At 36.2% G+C, this 20,044-nt stretch overlaps 1 protein-coding gene across 4 annotated transcripts in view; it reads left to right on the forward strand.

The window, feature by feature from the left end:
- eps8l2 (EPS8 like 2) overlaps positions 1-20,044 on the forward strand; it is a 46,965-nt gene that overhangs the window by 24,535 nt on the left and 2,386 nt on the right. For 2 of the 4 annotated variants that reach the window (XM_051883098.1, XM_051883097.1), the window contains 17 exons: positions 303-367; positions 4,676-4,837; positions 5,665-5,814; positions 6,144-6,223; positions 13,676-13,785; positions 13,866-13,930; positions 14,069-14,195; positions 14,355-14,443; positions 14,753-14,827; positions 15,190-15,338; positions 16,126-16,282; positions 17,072-17,106; positions 17,611-17,716; positions 18,037-18,186; positions 18,275-18,323; positions 18,433-18,610; positions 19,859-19,991. In XM_051883098.1, coding sequence (XP_051739058.1) covers positions 303-367; positions 4,676-4,837; positions 5,665-5,814; positions 6,144-6,223; positions 13,676-13,785; positions 13,866-13,930; positions 14,069-14,195; positions 14,355-14,443; positions 14,753-14,827; positions 15,190-15,338; positions 16,126-16,282; positions 17,072-17,106; positions 17,611-17,716; positions 18,037-18,186; positions 18,275-18,323; positions 18,433-18,610; positions 19,859-19,991 — 1,880 coding nt within the window. Of the gene's footprint in view, positions 1-60; positions 138-302; positions 368-4,675; positions 4,838-5,664; positions 5,815-6,143; positions 6,224-13,675; positions 13,786-13,865; positions 13,931-14,068; positions 14,196-14,354; positions 14,444-14,752; positions 14,828-15,189; positions 15,339-16,125; positions 16,283-17,071; positions 17,107-17,610; positions 17,717-18,036; positions 18,187-18,274; positions 18,324-18,432; positions 18,611-19,858; positions 19,992-20,044 lie in introns of all 4 variants that reach the window. The other 2 variants (XM_051883099.1, XM_051883100.1) reach the window with 2 other exon arrangements.

Consider the following 20,044-nt stretch of genomic DNA (forward strand, 5'->3'; position numbering starts at 1 on the left):
ATTAATGCGTCATGGTGTTTCACGGAATCGATTATAATGCAAACGCTGGTGTTTCATCAGTTTTTCTGTTCGTGTACATGAAACTTCTCGCTTAAGTGATCTAGACGGTCCTCACACCAAAATGTGGCACTATTCAGGTTAGTGTGTGTTTGTCTGCACATACAACTTGTGCATTTATATTCATTGTATGATGAATATCTGTCAAAAAAATTACTTTACATACGAGGAACTCAAGATAGCGTCTTTTTCCTCTAGCAAGCCTGTGTCTCATATGTCATTGTTTGTGCCTCTATTTCTTTCAGAGCAACGAAAGAAGTACTCAAACTCGAATGTCATCATGCAAGAGACGTCGCAGTACCATGTGCAGGTGAGCGAGATGCTAAACTCTTTTAATTCTGCTTCTTCTCTCCAAGCTTGTTGATTAGCTAAACTTCACCACCGAGAGCTTGGTTTAATATTTAACGTGATTCAACTGATGACTCGATGTCGTAATAAAGCAATCAGGTCACTTGATCAGATTTGCCAGAGCAGCGTTAACTTCCATCTGAGCAGTTGTCAACCGAGATAATGCAATCTGAAATCTGCATTATACATTGGCTAGTTCCTGTCCTCGAATTTGATTGGTTGAAATGCACTGATGCCTTTTATGCACCTGCAACCTGAAAGAACCCCATCAGAACAATTGATTTAGCCATGCGCAAGTGCATCATTTCCACAAACACTAATCAAATGACGCCTTGATTCAGGTCTGACTCGAGACGTTCTGTTGAACTTTGTTCTCATCTAGATGCATTATTTTCCTTGGTCTATTTTTCTCACTTTCACCCTTCACTTATTGGCTATATTGTCTCTCTTATCTCTTTTTCTCGCTCTCATACACGCATAATGTTGATAAAGTGTCCACGCCAGCAGCAGTCATATCAGGCCTTGAATGCTTACACACTCTTGTTATATCAGAAGCACTGTGATCTGAGTTTAGGCACGTAAGGCAGATCCACAGTATTTCTCTAAAAATTGGAACAAAACTTAAATTGACTTTTTTTTTTTATTAATTCTATTTTTGCTTTATTAATTAATAAAAAATATTGACGATTATTAAAAAAATTGGCTAAAGGAACAAAAAGATCTTGAAGGTCTTGAAATTATAGGTGGTTGCTAGGGTGCTTGAGTGGTTTTAGGGGAATTCTAGGTGGTTGCTAGGGTGTTTGAGTGGCTTTAGGCGACTGCTAGGGGGTTGCTAGGATGCTTGAGTGATTTTAGGGCAATTCTAGGTGGTTGCTAGGGTGTTTGAGTGGATTTAGGGCAATTATAGGTGGTTGTTAGGGTGTTTGAGTGGTTTGAGGTCATTGATAGCCGGTTGTTAGGGTGTTTAAGTGGTTTTAGGGCGATTATAGGTGGTTGTTAGGGTATTTGAGTTTATTTAGGCCACTGCTAGTGGGTTGCTAGGGTGCTTGAGTGGTTTTAGGGGAATTCTAGGTGGTTGCTAGGGTGTTTGAGTGGCTTTAGGCGACTGCTAGGGGGTTGCTAGGGTGCTTGAGTGGTTTTAGGGCAATTCTAGGTGGTTGCTAGGGTGTTTGAGTGGCTTTAGGCAACTGCTAGGGGGTTGCTAGGGTATTTGAGTGGATTTAGGCCACTGCTAGGGGTTTGCTAGGGTGTTTGTGTGGTTTGAGGTAATTGATAGCTGGTTGTTAGGGTGTTTGAGTGGTTTTAGGACAATTATAGGTGGTTGCTAGGGTGTTTGAGTGTATTTAGGCCACTGCTAGGGGGTTGCAAGAGTGCTTGAGTGGCTTTAGAGCAATTCTAGGTGGTTGCTAGTGTGTTTGAGTGGTTTGAGGTCATTGATAGCTGGTTGCTAGGGTGCTTGAGTGGTTTTAGGGCAATTCTAGGTGGTTACTGGGGTGTTTGAGTGGTGTTAGGCCATTGCTAGGGGGTTGCTATGGTGTTTGAGTGGATTTAGGCCACTGCTAGGGGGTTGCTAGGGTGTTTGAGTGGTTTGAGGTCATTGATAGCTGGTTGCTAGGGTGCTTGAGTGGTTTTAGGGCAATTCTAGGTGGTTACTGGGGTGTTTGAGTGGTGTTAGGCCACTGCTAGGGGGTTGCTAGGGTGCTTGAGTGATTTTAGGGCAATTCTAGGTGGTTGCTAGGGTGTTTGAGTGGATTAAGGGCAATTATAGGTGGTTGTTAGGGTGTTTGAGTGGTTTGAGGTCATTGATAGCTGGTTGTTAGGGTGTTTAAGTGGTTTTAGGGCAATTATAGGTGGTGGTTAGGGTGTTTGAGTGTATTTAGGTCACTGCTAGGGGGTTGCAAGAGTGCTTGAGCGGCTTAAGGTCAATTCTAGGTGGTTGCTAAGGTGTTTGTGTGGATTTAGGCCACTGCTAGGGGTTTTCTATGGTGTTTGAGTGGTTTGAGGTCATTGATAGCTGGTTGCTAGGGTGCCTGAGTGGTTAAAGGCAATTCTAGGTGGTTGCTGGGGTGTTTGAGTGGTTTTAGGCCACTGCTAGGGAGTTGCTAGTGTGCTTGAGTGGTTTTAGGGCAATTCTAGGTCGTTGCTGGGGTGTTTGGGTGGCTTAAGGCCACTGTTAGGGGGTTGCTACGGTGCTTGAGTGGTTTTAGGCCACTACTATGGGATTGCTAGGGTCCTTGAGTGCTTTTAGGCCACTGCTAAGGGGTTTCTATGGTACTTGAGTGGTTTTAGGCCACTGCTAGGGGGTTGCTAGGGTGCTTGAGTGGTTTTAGGGCAATTCTAGGTGGTGGCCGGGGTGTTTGAGTGGTTTTAGGCCACTGCTAGGGGGTTGCTAGGGTGCTTGAGTGGTTTTACGACAATTCTAGGTGGTTGCTAAGGTGTTTGAGTGATTTTAGGTCAATGCTATGGGGTTGCTAGGGTGATTAAGTGGTTAGGCCACTGCTACACGGTTGCTAGAGTGCTTGAGGGGTTATAGGGCAATTCTAGGTGGTTGCTAGGGTGTTTGAGTGGTTTTAGGTAATTGATAGTTGGTTGCTAGAGTGTGTGGTCTTAGGGGATTGATAGCTGGTTACTAGGGTTTTGGGGTGTTTTTTAGGCCACTTCCAAGGGGTTTGCTAGAGTCCTTGAGTGGTTTTAGGGCAGTTCTAGGGTATTTGAGTGGCTTTAAGTCATTGATAGCTGGTTGCTAGAGTGTTTGTGGTCTTAGAGCATTGATAGATAGTTACTAGGGTTTTGGGGTGGGTGTTTTTTAAGCCACTGCTAAGGGGTTGCTAGCGTGCTTGTGTGGTTTTAGGGCAATTCTAAGTGGTTGCTAGGGTGTATGAGTTTTTTTGTTTGTTTGTTTGTTTGTTTGTTTTGTTTTTAGAAAACCATCTATGTTCTGGCACTTTAAAAAGCCCAGAAACCAAATCATGAATCTGAAGTACCAATAATGAAACATAAAAAACACTGACCTACCCTCTCGTAAACAGATTATACCTGTGCAAATATCTCAAAGCAAGCAAATGTAAATTCAACTTCCCTTTGTGCAGTTGAAAGCTGGTTGGACTATATCCTGTTAAAGTTTTTCCATCCCCCGGGTAGAGTCTGATCAGATGTGTCAAACATGTTTGTGGTTGGATTGTCTGGTTAATCCACGGCAGCCATACTGAAATCTCCTTCCCTTATATAGCTAGTGACAAGACTTAATCTGCTTGTGAATCATGCATGATGCTTTGAATAATTTCTTCTCTTTGATGGGTAGGGATCACTGTTTGTCACATAGTATTGTGACATGTAAATGCACACCCACCAACACACACACGCGTACACACACATGCACGCATGCATACACACACGCACACACACACAGGTGTGGTTAAAGTGCTGAAGTGGATATAAAAATATTATAGGGAGGTGTGTGCTAACATTACTCACTCTATGAAAATAACAATTAATTCTTTTAAGATTCCGACACAGAGCAACACCCAATGACATTTAGAAAGAGACAATATGTAGGTATGTTTTAGACAATCAGGACATTCACCTGGTTATCTACTACTGAAAATCAATAATAAGATCTTTAATATTTCAATTTAATACCTCCTAAACAGCAATGGAATTGAATGGAAAGCAGGAAATTTGTTTAGTTTTTGTGGTTTGCAGAGGGAAAAACAAAACAAAACAAAACATGAAATCCAGTGTTTAAAATCTCTATCCAATTGGTCTGAATGGTCAAATCAAATGCCAAATAGTTTTTGCATCATTTGTGATGCAAAACACATTTAAAAGTGTGCCATATTGCTTTTAATTGTCGAAATGCACTAATATTTGCTCTCTGTTTCCTCTTATAGTCACTTATGTGACATTTACTGTATAGAGAATATTGAGTAAATGAACCAGTCAGTGGTTTTGCACATTTTATACATTTACATGCACAAAATGCTTAAAAAACAGTTGCTTATTTTCCCCCAGGTGGCTCGCCAAAATTTTCTTCTGTCTCAGTTATTGTATGAGAAACTCTTGGCATTGTGCGGACATAATTATTTATCGCACTATTATATTATTCTGCACTAGTAGATGGTCTGATTAAACAAATCTTATTTAATGCACATGCAAAATAACAGTGCCACGGTCCATCATACAGATCGGATGTGATGAACCAAATCGCATTTGTTTGCGTTGCGTCATTCTAGCGATGAACTTACACCCTCGACTATGTGTATGTTTGCAGCATCTCTCTACGTTCATCATGGATAAAACCGAGTCCATCGCTACAGTAGACGATGCCATTAAGAAGTTAAAACTGCTGGACTCCAAAGACAAAATATGGACACAGGAAATGCTGCTGCAGGTGACGGACAAATCCATCAAACTCCTGGACTGCGAGACCAAGGTGAGCGTGATCTTTCCCTGTGTGTTCAGATAGGTAGAAATCAAAAGTGACCGTATTTACTTTCCTAATCCATGTTCCTGGTCTTATTGTTAAAGTTTCATCTGTGCATGTTATTCCAGTCTTTATACATAATGCACTTTTCCACTGACGTCATCTATTACCCAATTATTGACTATACATTACAGTATACAATATACATTACCCAATAGAGGACTGTACTGTACCTATGTTAACAAGCCGCCTTTTCACAATCCAGTCAGTTGTGGTCCATTTTGTCTCATTCAAGATTGTGTATGATTTTGGGCTTGCAAATTTTTACCAATTTAAAACCAAACACACTTGAGATCATGGAAATGAGAACCGATTTAAGCATGTTCCACACCTGTCCTCTGAACAAAGCCTCCTCTGACCTATTGGCCAAGTGTAATCCGATCTGATCTGGAATAACTGGATAGGGAGCGTTTCATCCGTGTGAATCATGTGAAGTGAGTCTTATTGTGACGTCATTATTCTGGTAATATGTGACTGTAGGTGCCAACATTACTAGATCTTTGACCTCATTAGTGATTATAACCATTGTTTTTAGAGTCAAAGGTCATTAGCTTTTTTTAATTTAAATTTAAAATAATTTAATTAATTTAAAATAAACATTTTGTACATTTAACATACTTGTTTAATTTTACATTTAATATACAATATACATTTTGAACTACATTTTATCTTTATATTTTTATCTTTTTTTTGCAAGCCATTTAGGGTTAGATAAAATTGAAGTTCGTTCTGAAGGTCTAATTCTCCTGATCTTTGTTTCTCTTTCTTTCTCTCAGGAAGAGCTTGAAAACTTTCCTCTGGCCACAGTTCATCACTGTCAGACGCTGTTGAACCAGACGAGATACCCTTCCGTCCTTCTGCTCATCTGTCAGGACAACGAACAACACAAACCAGACATTCACTTCTTCTACTGCGACGAAGTGGAGGTGAGGTTCACACAAACACAAACTTGTATACATATACTTCCATAACAAATATAGTATCATGGTACATTGAAATGCATGACATTTGATATATTTTAGGTTTATCATGTGCTGTTATTACTGTGCAGACATTTTGAGAAATGTATCTCCAAGTAACAGCAAAACAAGACACTCATGTACACACAGACACAATGATCACACTGTGGAAACATCATCTCATTCATTTTTCCCAGAAATACCTGAACATTTTGAAAAAGCTTGTAAAAGGATATTTACGCCCCCACGGTATAATGATAAACAATCGAGAGCTTGCGTATGTTTTTGTGTTTTAGGCCGAGATGGTGCACGCTGACATTGATAGCGCTCTGGGAGACAACGCACGTGGCAAGAAGATGCGACCGCAGACGCTAAAGTGAGTCCCAGACCTCATAGACACAAAAGCTACTGGAGTGGTTTTTAAATAACTCATTACTAGTCAGAATGATTGACACCGTTTCACAACAGTTCTACCTGATGAACGTCTATTGATGACACTGAGAAGTCCTAAAAACACGTAACAGGATCAGCAGATAGTAAAGACACATTTACCTTGAGGTTTCTGTGATCTTGTGTGTAATAGTTGTTCATTTATTAACAACAGTGGGTGCTACAGTATCAGCACTGGGCTTTGGTTACATGCAGACTCGTGTTTTGGAAGCAGTGTGATTTTCTTCATGAAAAACCAGTTGCAGGGTCATCAGAGAAAGAAGACTGTACAGTAGGGGTGTAACGATACATGTATTCATCCCGAACCGTCATGGTACGGACGTCACGGTTTGGTGCATACAGTCGGACAACGAATACAGTCAGTCACAGGCGATCCACACTCCAATCCAGAAGGGGGCGCATGCGGTAATACAACGCTGTTTGCTAACCGCCACAACAGGAAAAAGTGCAGAAGAAGAACAGATGATCTATTTTTTTTTTTTTTTTTTGCAATTTTGAACAATAAACATACAAGGGCAATAAGATTTTACATTATATATACATCAAATTAAATGTTATGACAAAAAAAAGAAGAGAAAGTAGCAAATTCACATGTATAAACAAGTATAGACATTACAAATTATTCACAGAATAGATTTAAGGCTTTAAAATATTTTTTTTAAAAGTTTTTTCTTGTTTTTTTAATGTATACAAGTAGTGACCTACTTCTATTTTAAAATGAGCAAAATTAGGCTTTTTCCCTCCCCATTTACATTTGTGGATAAAGAATTTTCCATATATAATGAGTAAATTCACAATATACCAAATTTTGAAATCACCAGGATTCTCATGAAAAAATAAAACATCTTTTACTTTAAGTTGTAATTCAATATTAGTACTATTTTTCACAAAAAAAGCCAGATCACACCAAAATAGTTTTGTATATATACAATCATAAAATAAATGTACAATACTCTCATTTCCCTCTTTGAAAAAAACACATTTCAGGTCAATATCTTTACAAAACTTTGAAATTACCTGTTTTACAGGATAAATACGATGAACAATCTTAAATGATACCTCCCTAATTTTATTGGACACAAAAGCGTCTGGAAATTGTAAAGGTCTCTTTCCAGTTGACATCTTGAAATTGTGATCTCCAAAATCCAATAGCTAACGGAACCGTGGAAATCTGGCACATTGTTCTGAGATAATTATTATTACATTTTTTGTCTTTAAAATGTACACCTTTGTTAAAGTTTGGTTTTTCATTTATATTATTTTGTAGTAAATTTATAAGTTCTGAGGGAATAGCATTGATTACCATCATAAACTCACTGACAGGTATATAAAAAGAAAATTTTCTTAAAAATTCTGAATAAGTAAGTAAATGACCATTACAATTCAATAGTTGTGAAACCAATAAAATATTTTCCTTAAGCCAATTAACTAAAAATAAAGATTTATTTTGGTGTGTAATGTATTTATTATTCCAAATTAAGCATTTGTGAGGGGAGAAATTGTGTTTGTATACAAGCATCCATGATAACAGTGCTTGTTTATGAAAATGTGAAAGTTTTATGGGAAGTTTGTTAATATTAAAATTACAATTAAGAAGAAATTCAATACCACCCACTTTTGCAAAAATAATATTAGGGATATAATACCATAATTTATCTTTGGAGCGAATATAGTTTTGTATCCATTTAATTTTAAAAATAGTATTAGATATTTCAAAATCAAGTACATTAAGCCCACCTTGGTTAAGCGAATTACAAAGTGTTTTTTTATTCAAATAATAATGTTTATTTTTCCAAATAAAATTATATATATTTTTGTTTATCTCATTAATGATACGTTTTGGAGCATCTATGGCTATTGCAATGTAAACTATAACCCTTCAGATTTTGATAATAAAACTCTCCCATTTAAAGATAAGTCTCTCATTAGCCAAATGTTGAATTTCTATTGAATTTGATTAATTAATGGAGTATAATTAAGATTTACTCTTTCTTTTTGGTCTTTGCAAATCTTAATTCCTAAATAAGAAAAATGGTCTTTAATTGGAATGCCACATAATTCTGACGAGTTACAGGGTCTTTCTTTTAATGCAAATAATTCACATTTTTTAATATTTATAGACAACCCTGATACTAAATAGAACTTATTAAGACATTCAAGAGCCACTTTTAATTCTTTTATGTCTTTTAGAAAAATTGCCGTATCATCTGCTAATTAGGGAACATTTAATTACATTATTGGCCAACTGAATACCTTGAAACAGATTAATTTTAATATGAAGATACATTACTTACATGACCAATAGAAACAACAGAGGAGATAATGGGTCTCCTTGTTTGACACCTCTACCTATATTAAATCTAGGAGTGGTCCCCAAAGGTAGTTTAATAGAACTATTGCAAATATTTTATAATGTACAAACTGCACGGGTAAAGTTGTTGCCAAAACCGAAGAAGTCAAGAACATCAAATATAAAGTTGTGGTTTACAGTTTTATAATAATCTATAAAGATTAATCTATAATAATCTATAAATCTACGATTTGCAAAAATATGTGAAAATAATTTAGTGTCATTATTGATCAAAGTTATAGGTCTCCAATTCTCTATATTTAGTAAATCTTTACCCGGCTTAGGAATGAGAGTAATTAATCCTTGTAACATAGTTGGCAACATTACTTCTTTTTCCAATATTTCTTTGAAGACATATAAAAGAAATTTTGAAATCTTCTTTAAATTCTTGGTAAAATTCACAGGTCAGACCATCATTACCTGGTGCCTTATTACTTTTTAGTTTTTCAATACATTTTTGAATTTCTTCAAGAGTGATGTCTTGATCACAAATAATTTTGGAATCTTGATTTATAATTTTAGCATTTTTCTTAAGTGGATCTAGAGAAAGAGCAGTATTACCTATATTATCATTTTGTGTATATAAATTTTTATAAAATGTTGCAACATAATTAGATTTTAAATTTGGGTCCATTGTAAGAGAATCATTAATCATAAGTTTCTTTAAGGTAGAAAAATCTCCATTTAGAATTGGATTCACCTTTTTCTAACCACTTTCTCCTTGACCTTATGAACGCACCCTTAGCTTTATATTCATAGATTTGTTCTAATTCCAATTGCAAATTTATTAAAATATTTTTATCTTGTTCACTTTCTACTTGTTTATCATAGATGTCGGTTATACTTTGAATTAAAACATTTTCTCTGTTTCTTTTGGTTTTGGCTATTTCTTTACTTCTTGAGATTGCAAATTTTCTAATTTCGTATTTCATAATTTCCCAGTTTATTCCAAATAAGCCTGATATTTTAGCATTATTGTAGCATCTCTTTATCAGACTTTTAACTTTATCCTTAAATTGAGTATCTTCAAGCAGTGAATTATTTAAATTCCAGTAGTTAAAATTGAATCCTCGAGTTCTTGTATCTCCAAGGTTTATAACTATATGAATCATTTTATGGTCACTGAAGACTGAAGGCACAATGTCAATCTTTTGAATTTGATTTCCGAGTTCCTCAGAAGTTAACCAAAAGTCGATCCTAGATTGTAAAGATTTATCTTTATTACTCCAAGTGAAGTCTATCTTATCAGGATTTCTGTGCCTCCATTCATCACAACAATATGATTGGGAATTTAAATTAAATATATCAGTGTATTGGGATGGTCTACTAATACGAGGAGGAAAACAATCCAAAAAAGGGTCATTAATGTTGTTCCAATCACCACCTACAATCAACTGTGCACTAGAGTATATTTTTAAGAAATCCATTATTTCTTCCCTAAAATTTCGCAATAACAGCCGATTTTGTAAGGTATGATTGTCACCATAGATGTTCCCCAAAATTAAGACATTATTTTCATTTTCTACAACCAAAATCAACCACCTTCCACCAGAGTGAGCTTTACTTTTTAGAATTTTCCTTTTATAACTGCCTTTCAAAATTGCAACCCCCGCTGATTTATTACTCCCATATGCCAACCAAATATCACTACCCCATTGATTTTTCCAAAAAACAAAGTCAGACGTTACTGCATGAGTTTCCTGTAAAAAATAAAAGTCAGCCTTGAATCTTTTAAGAAATAAAAAAATTGCCTTTCTCTTTAACAAATCACGAATGCCCTTAACATTGAACAAATATAAACATAAAGACATACTATCTTAATAAGCTTAATAGCAAGACAAAATGCTTTCCATTCACCCAAGAACAACCTTACATTAATAACTTATATAATCGCGTGTCACATAACACCAAAATACAACATTCTTCAACTGTAAGTAAAAGAAATAAAAATTAAATAACACAAAAATACCAGCCCTATATCCTAAAATATATACATATGCTCAGCATATATATAAGGCCCAAGTTATATCAACTCAAAAATAAATGTGTAATGTTGCATTTACTTTCAAACTTTCTAGAAAGGATATAAAGGATATTTCCTTCAAGAAACTTGAGACCTCAACATCAATTAGGCTATCCACGGATTTCTTTGCCGTCGATTATAGCTTTAGCACCAACGAAAAATGCTTTTTTCCCTTGTTTGCGCGCAGCATCAATTTGAGGCCAAAGTCTGTTGCGAGTGTCTTTGTCTTTTGTTGTTAGGTCCTCTGCAAACCTTAACTTTTTCTGGAATGAAGATATTCTGATATTCTTCGAATTTTTCCATAGAAGCTCCTTGGTTGATCTCGCTGTAAATCTCAGGATGACCGGTCGAACTTTCTCTGCAGTTTTCCTCCCAACTCGATGCACAATGTCAATGTGACGAGGAAAGTTATCTGCAGCCTCCGGTACCACAGCGCGGCATATGTCAATCGCTCTTTGTTTGACATTCTCTCCTTCTTGTTCTGTCAGACCATAAAGCCTTAGATTCCATCTTCTTTGGTATCTTTCAGCCTCGTTTACTCTTTCTTCCAGCTCTAATATTCTCTTCTGGTGTTCTTCGTTCACTTTCTTAAGAGTTACAACGTCTTTCTTAACATCATGCATCTCTTTGAAGAGAAAATCGGTAGCCTCCTTTAAAGAGTTTATGCATTCTCTGTTTTGTTTGATCTCTTGGTGTAGGCATTCGGTGTTTTGATTCATTTTCTCCGCCAGTATTTGCACGATGTTATTCTGTACCTCAGAAAGTGTTGGCTCTTGTTTACTTTTTTTTTGGATCTGGCGTGCATAGCTCCGAACCCGGGATCGGAGTGGGATCTGGACTACTGCATCGAGCGTAGGGATGCGACTCCATGACTTCCATCTTTTGATTTTCAGCGTGATCAACAGAACGATCTTTCCTTGAACCAGATTTTCCTTTTTCTGTATTTTTTCCTCGTTTCCTTTCTGCCATTACAGCATACAACTCACAGGGAAAAGTTTCCAGCTATCTCTCAGCTGCGCAGCTTTTGGTCGTCGGTATGACCTTTGTAAATACTTATTTCTAAAGGTTGAAGACTGCTAATTTACACATTTGTTTCTGCGTTATTCAATGCTATATGCTGTACATTAGTTAAAAAGTCTGTAAAGTTGTTCAATGGGTGTGAAAAACGAGTAAAAACTCTAACAACAAAATACTCCGTCAGTATCGGACGCCATCTTGGCCCGTCTCAACAGATGATCTATGCATAGATATGTGTACGTGTAATCTCTCAACCAGTGTTTCAACTGCAAAAAGACATCAATAAAACAGCTTGAGAATAATATCTCACGTAGCATTACATTTACCTCAGGCAAGTCGTTTAATGTCCACAGCATGTTAGTTCACTAGAGAAATGAACTATAGAGGGGAAATTTATGCACTCTATGTTTTAATAAATTTGTCATGAAAACAAGTTATGACAGTAACTGATTATATTTCAAAAATAAAGTAGAAAAATAATTTTATAATTAGATTTAGAAGTTAATGCAAAACCTGCCTTCTGTGTAATTTACGTGTTTTTTTTTTATTATTTGAGTGTTGATTATTATATCTAAAAATAAATAGTAACCGAATTTAATAGTTTAAGCTCTGTTGTTAACTGTAACCTTTATTATTGTAGTAATGTGTAAGAAAAGGTTTCCTGTATATAGTTTACAGCATTAGCTGAGATAGATTTGTTTTATCCTTAAGAAAATGTAAATTATAATCAAATTTATTTAAAGACAGAGACACAATTTGTTCAATAAACCACTGTTTAATAAAAAAAAAAGAAAAAAGAAGAAATTTTATGTTTAGTTTTCTAACCGTGACTTCGTGAACCGTGACTTCAATACCGAGATACGTACCGAACCATCATGTTTGCGTACCGTTAATCCTCTACTTTACAGCTCTTTACACACACATTAGCTTCATTCCAGATCCCAGTGAGCTGCCTTGCTGTCTACTTAGGCAGCCTAACTGAAATACAACAGGAGATGTGACTTGCAATTGATTTCATTAGTTTGTTAGAGTTAGCATTTTGCTAAGCTAACAAAGCAGTAAGCATAAAAATACACGGCACACGCAAATATTGAGTACGAAAGTACATTTTTAATTGGGTTAAACCATTTTGATTCTTTTTAGTATCAGTTGAATTATGTTTATAATCAGCATTGCCCGCATTCTCCACCATCTAAACTCGTCACAATGCATTAAGGGATTGTCTTCACAAATTATACGTGTTGAGAAGGCAAAGCTTATAGTTTGACCAAAAATGAGCTGTCTTTAAAGGATAGTGTGTCTAGGTAGTTTTATGCTATTGCTAGGTGGTTGCTAGGATGGTTTAGGGTGGTTTTAGGACACTCTAAAGGGGTGTTTGAGTGGTTTTAAGGCATTTCAAGGTGTTTGCTAGTCAGGTTTAAATGATTCTATTCAGTATTGAATTAATTATATTTATAATCAACATTGCCCACATTCTCCACCATATGAGGTCATGACAATGCCTTAAGGGATTGTCTTTGCAAATTATGCATGTTGAGAAGGCAAGGTTTATCATTTAGTCAGAATGAGCTATCTTTAAAGGCTAGTGTGTTTAGGTAGTTTTAAGCCATTGCTTGGTGGTTGCTATGAGGTTTAAGGGTAGTTTTAGGGCACTTCTAAATGATTGCTGGAGTGTTTGAGTGGTTTTAGGGCATTTCTAGGTGTTTGATAGTCAGTTTTTAGTTAGTGTAAACGATTTTGATACTCTTCAGTATTGAATGAATTATATTTATAATTAAAATTTCTGGCATTCTACACCAGGGATTATACATGCTGGGAAAGCAAAGTTTATAATTTGGCCAAAATGAGCTATCATTAAAGCTTGCTGGCAACCTTTTGGAACAACCCCTCACATACGGACTTCCTAAAATGCCTTAAAATGTTGCCTACATAGGGTGCTCACTAGGTTTTGGAACACATGCATTCTCTCTTTCTCTCTCTTCCATCAGGTTGAACCAAGAAAAGATGAAACGCCAACGGGAGACCATCATCCCGGCCTCTGAGACTAGAAGTCCTGGCCCTGGGGTCAAAGGTCGAGTAGCAGCTACGGACATGAAAGGTGCCTCAGACACAATACGTTTGTATGCTCACAGTTGCAGTAAATGCATTAATGCTAAATACTCTGTGTATTTGTCTCAGATGAACTGTCGATGCAGGACCCTGAGTCCAATATGAAACTGGCCCAGCGGATCGAGAAGGACGTGGTGAGTGCCGGTGTCACTGCGTAACACTGGATATCTGCACGCACACACATCTAAAACACACTCATCCATTGAGTGTATCAGATTAGTGGTTACATCAGACCAGACGTAACTTGTGTTTTCACTCTGTGTGTCATTCAGCAAATCCTGAACTGTGCTTTAGACGACATCGAGATCTTCGTGGCGCGTCTTCATAAAGCGGCAGAGGCTTTCACACAACTCAATCAGCGCAACAGGAGCAAGAAAAACAAAAAAAGAGGACCAGCAGGTGTATATACTTTTTTATGAGTCATGTTTAACACATCTGGTAAATGACTTATTTGTTTATTCCTAAAATTAAGCTGGTTAATTTATGCTTAGGAAAGCAAAGGTGTAAATACATTTATATGCTTCTCTAAACATTATTCTCATGTTACTTGTGTTTCAGAGGGAATGCTAACTCTACGAGCTAAGCCTCCGTCAGAAGGAGAGTTTATCGACTGTCTTCAGAAGCTGAAACTCTCTTTCAATCTGCTGGTGGGTTTCGCCTGTCTCTTTGTTTCTAAACGAAAAGCATGCACTCTGTTTTAACTCATGCAAATCTCTGTGGTTGCTTGGTGTGGTCTTTCTATGGTTTCATTTGAAAGATCATCTGGAATATTTGTCCATTAAAATCGTGTAGGTGCTTTAACTTTTTACAGCGTGCAGAAAGAAACAAGTACTCACAATTTTTAAAAGAATTGTTTTATGAGTGAAATGCACACAAATTTATTCTGCTCCATGTCATAAAAGAGGCCAATAATGTGTGAATGAACCCTGTCGACGGTCTGTGTGCGCCCCCTACAGGCCAAACTGAAGAAACACATTCAGAACCCCAATGCTTCAGAGCTCGTACACTTCCTGTTTGGACCTTTGGAAATGGTGAGGAACTGAGCACATACACAAAATGTTTTCCTAGCTATCGAAATGAAAACATGCCAAAAACTTCTGCTGGTTTTATTATAAAACTGGATGCTTATGTTTACTTCATAATAAACCAAAACCTTAATGCTAGTGCTACACCTATAAAAACACTTTGAATGAATGAATACATACATAAGATAACTTTATATATAAACTTTATATATCATTTTTTTCCTTTGAAGACTCACTTCAAAGGAAAAAATAAGCATCCTGTTTGGTACAATAAGAGAATGCAAATATAATGGTTATTTTGCAATTGCTCCTTAAAAGCTCATCCAATCAGAACTATCTGTAATGTGTTTTTTCCTGTGTGAATTCAGATACTGCAGAGTTGTGGCACTCCTGAGCTGCCGCGTGTGGTCATCTCTCCTCACCTGTCGCGGGACACAGTGGACTTCCTGAGAGGACACCTGACTCCTAAAGAGATGACCATCTTTGAGCTGCTGGGAGACGGTTGGACGAGGCCCAGGTGATGATTCAACCAACAACTGTAGATGTGTTACAGGAGTGTGTGATAGTGGTAAACTGATATATCCAGCTGATATATCAGCCAATCTTTGGTCATTTTGAGATTATCAGCATCAGATGATGGTAGTTCCCCCTCGTAGAAATCCTAGAATTAGATTTTGAATGGATAAATAAAACATTTATCGGTTTTAACTAGTATTCAACCAGAGTTTTTTTTTTAAAGTGCCCCTATTATGCTTTCATGTAGTGTATAGTATAGCTGTTTGTGAATGTAAAAGGTCTTCAAAGTTTTAAAGATCAAAGTGCAGATAAGAAGAGAATTTAATCTGAACTGCCCTAACGAGTCGTCTGGAGCTAAAATTAAGTTATGGTAATGGGCGTTCTGTTTCCGACACGCGCTTTAAGTGGTAGACCAATCACAACAGACTAGGCCTTCTGACCAATCAGAGCAGAGTAGGCTCTTGAAAAGGAGGAGTTTAAAGAGACTGAATCCTTTATCGAACTGTTTCAGACACTGTGAGAAAAGAGGTGATGCTACAATGTATATTATAAGAAAATTAAAGTGTTTTTTGACCTTGAATACATGTAAATCTATTGTAGGATATATAAAGTTTCATTTTATGTATATATGTATTCATTCATTCATTCATTTAAATTAAATTCAGAACCTATTTTAATAATAAATAAAATTAAATTAATCAAAATTAAAGTATCTAGATCAGTGTCAGTCAACTAGTAGTCTATATGTTTATGTTGTCTAATTCTGGGCGTGTCTTTGTGTGTCTTAGAGCTGATTGGCCGAAAGATCAGTGCGCTCCTCTGTATGTCCCAAAGTTCCGGAATGGCTGGGAGCCGCCAGTGGAATTCTTCCGCACGTCACCATGGGAGACGGAGAGCGCTAGTGTTCCGAAATCTCTAGTGCAGTCAGAATACAGGCCAAAAGAGGTGAGAGAGAGAGATGAATCAATATATGATGCTGTGTTTAAACACGCTGTGTCCGAATTCAAATACTTCCCTACTATATAGTAGGTGAAAAGTATGTATGTCAAAAATGTACATAGTAATTTGAAAAACAGTAGGCGAAAAGTCCCCGGAAGAGTTGTTTACGCCGGACTGCTTCACAAACGAGGGTCAATTCAACGCTGGATTTGCACAAAAGATTAACATGACGGCTCATGCTAGTGGATGAGTTGAATCAACTCCACAGCAACTACATAAATTTATCCACTAACCATTCAGAAACGTCCTAAAAGTTGTAACTTCTTCCTGAGTCTCTCCATCAGTGTCGACTCCGGTTTGAACAATGTAAGGCTGAACACCGTTACTGACAATCCTCATTTTGGCTGCGTGAGATTCTCCAGCTTTGTTGTTGTTGAGCGACCGAAACGCGAGCTGTTAAAGCTCCGCCCTCTTCTGGAAAGGGGGCCGGGAGCAGCAGCTCATTTGCATATTTTTTCAACGCCGTGTTTTTGCTCACACCCAAATAGGGGCAAATTTGACACGCTATAATAAATGATCTGTGGGGTATTTTGAGTTGAAACTTCACAGACACATTCTGGGGACACCAGAGACTGATATTACATCTTGTGAAAAGGGGCATTATAGGTCCCCTTTAATGGTTGCGAAGTAAATTCAAATTCGAATGTGATTTCGGACGCAACGTCACTCTTTTTCTGTGTGAAAATCTGTTCTCTGTATTAAATGGATACCATCTTTTCCTCTTTTCCATGTCAGTTCTTTGGATCACAGTCGTCACTCTCTTCAAACGGGTGAGTTAGTTGTCAAGAGGTCTATCTATATCTCAGTACCTTTGAGATTTGAAGTAAATTACAATTAAATTAGAATTTTATGTGAATTCTGTCCTTGCCGTAGCTGACATACATTCAGACAAGTGTCAACTATGATAGTTTATTTAATCTAAACAGTTGAACTTGATTTCCGATTAGGGCAAGTTGTCACATGTTTTATTGTCATTTTGTACAATTTATCAATTACAATTTCTTCAGGCCAAAACAATGTTGGTATTCCACAAATCTGCCATTTTTTTACCCTTGAAATTAAGCTGAAAAGTGATTAAATAGCATATACTCCACATTAAACATATGTTGTGGAAGATTTCTTTTCTTTTACTTCAGATAGTAATTCAAACATCAAACAAAGGGGTTGTTCTAAATTCATTGTCAATAAACAGCAGGTTTTCATTGTGACAACTTGCCCCTATTAGTGTGACACGTGTTTCTGACATCAGCTTATTTCGCTCACATTTTTTTCAGCTCTTTCTCGGCGCCTCCTGCTCCTCGGAAATATGCAAAGATCCGCTACCACTTTGTGGCACGTAATGCCAATGAGCTGTCAGTGCTACAGGACGAAATTCTGGAGGTAAAAACAACACAAATGACATCTCAAAGACAGAAATGAGATTAAACAGAGCTCTAATGGAGATTTTGCTGAAGTCTCCTGCTCCTCAGATGTTTCTCCTGAGAAAAACACTCCAGTAATTTCACACGTGTCTCATCTAGAGTTTCATATGAGATCTCAAGGTCTCAAATTGTGCCAACATACCTATTGAAAGTCAAACATTTCTCATCAAAAGATTCCTTTTATTCACTTACTATATGGCAAAAACCACTTACAAAACTCATGCAACACAATTTCTGTTGAGTTGTATTGTGAAAGAACTAACTGAAGTGTGTTTTAAGGTGTTGGAGGATGACAAGCAGTGGTGGAAGTTGAGGAATAGAAGCGGTCAGGCGGGATACGTGCCCTATAATATGCTGGATGTGGTCAAACTCGAGGACCCTCAAGTCGTGAGTGACCCGCCCTACAGTCCAGTAACCCCTTACAGTCAGGTAAACGAACCAAATGGACTAAATTTGATTTAAATGAACGTTAGATGTCCTTAGTAATCATTACTTTGTCAATTTGCTGCTCTCACAGTCATACCGAGGACAGTCGCCCTCCGGCTCAATGGGCAGTGACAAAGACGGTGAGTCTGAGAAAACTATACGAGATAAATATAATCAGGACCTGTTAGCGGCCCTGGAAGAGAATTCATCTGGTGTATTTAATGTTTCTCCATCATCGTTCTCTCTCAGGTCACACTCATCAGATGGATAAAGTGAACGATGAGCTGCTCATGTTGATCACTGGGAATAAGACCAGTCAGCCCACGAGAAACTTCAAGGTGGTGCGTCAGTCAGCCGTCCCGCTGACCTTTGACTCCAACCCAGCGGAGGTCACCACCTGGCTCAATGCCAAGGGCTTCTCCAAACCGTGAGTTTTACAGATTGTTACTGAGAACTCATAAAGCCTTATAAACCATGAAAAATTTATTTAAAAAGAATAAAATAAATAATAATAATAATTAATTTTTTACTAAGAACTCATTAAGCCTTCTAAACTATGAAAAATGTAGTAAAATAAAATATTTTTACTGAGAAATCATGAAGCCTTATAAACCATGAAAAATATGTTAAATAAAATAAATAAAAATAAAATGTATTAACTATTAACTTATTAAGCTTTCTAAACTATCAAAAATAATTATTAAAATATAATAAAAATAAAACTGAGTTTTACTAATAACTCATTAAGCCTTATAAACTATGAGACATTTATTAAAATAAAATATTTTACTGAAAAATCATTAAGCCTTATAAACTATGAAAAATGTATTAAATAAAAATAAAATGTATTTACTTATTACTAATTTATGAAAAAATATTAAAATATAATACAAATATTTTTTTACTAATAACTCATTAAGCCTTTTAAACTATGAAAAATGTACTATTAACTTATTAAGCCTTCCAAACTATCAAAAATAATTATTAAAATAAAATAAAAATAAAATATAAAATATAATGTGTTTTACTGAGAACTTTCTAAATGATGAAAACTATTAAAATAAAATAATTTATTTTTACTGATGAGCCATTAAGCCTTATAAACGATGAAAAATATATTAAAATATTTTTACTGGGAAATCATTAAACCTTCTAAACTATGAAAAATATATTTAAAAAATAAATAAAATACATTTATTAATAACTCATCAAGCCTTCTAAACTATAAAAATGTATTAAATAAAAATAAAATGTATTTACTAATAACTCATTAAACCTTCTAAACTATGAAAAAATATTTTTTTTAAATAATAAATTAATGTATTTTTACTGGGAACTCATTAAACCTTCTAAACTATGAAACATTTATGTATTTAAAAAAATAAATAAATAAAAAAAAAATTTTCTGAGAACACATTAAGCCTTCCAAACTATAAAAAAGTAGTAAAACAAAATATTTTTACTGAGAAATCGTGAACCCTTATAAACCATGAAAAATATATTAAATATATATTTAAATAATATATTAATGTATTTTTACTGAGAACTCATTAAGCCTTATAAACCATAGAGACATACTTTACTACTGAAGGCAGTTTGATTTCATGGGGTCTGAAAAAAGTATCACATTAAGAAGGATAAAGTTGAGAAATAAGACTGTCTCTGTGTCTGTCAGGACGGTGGATCGCCTGGGAATCCTGACAGGTGCTCAGCTCTTCTCTCTGAATAAAGATCACCTGAAGGCCGTGTGTGGAGACGAGGGCTCTCGCGTCTACAGCCAGATCACCGTCCAGAAGGCACAGCTAGAGGTCAGAAACACTTCAGCACATATTATACATGCAGTACCAATAAACAGTGCAGT

This window comes from Ctenopharyngodon idella, chromosome 24, assembly GCF_019924925.1.
Source record: "Ctenopharyngodon idella isolate HZGC_01 chromosome 24, HZGC01, whole genome shotgun sequence".
NCBI lineage: Eukaryota > Metazoa > Chordata > Actinopteri > Cypriniformes > Xenocyprididae > Ctenopharyngodon > Ctenopharyngodon idella.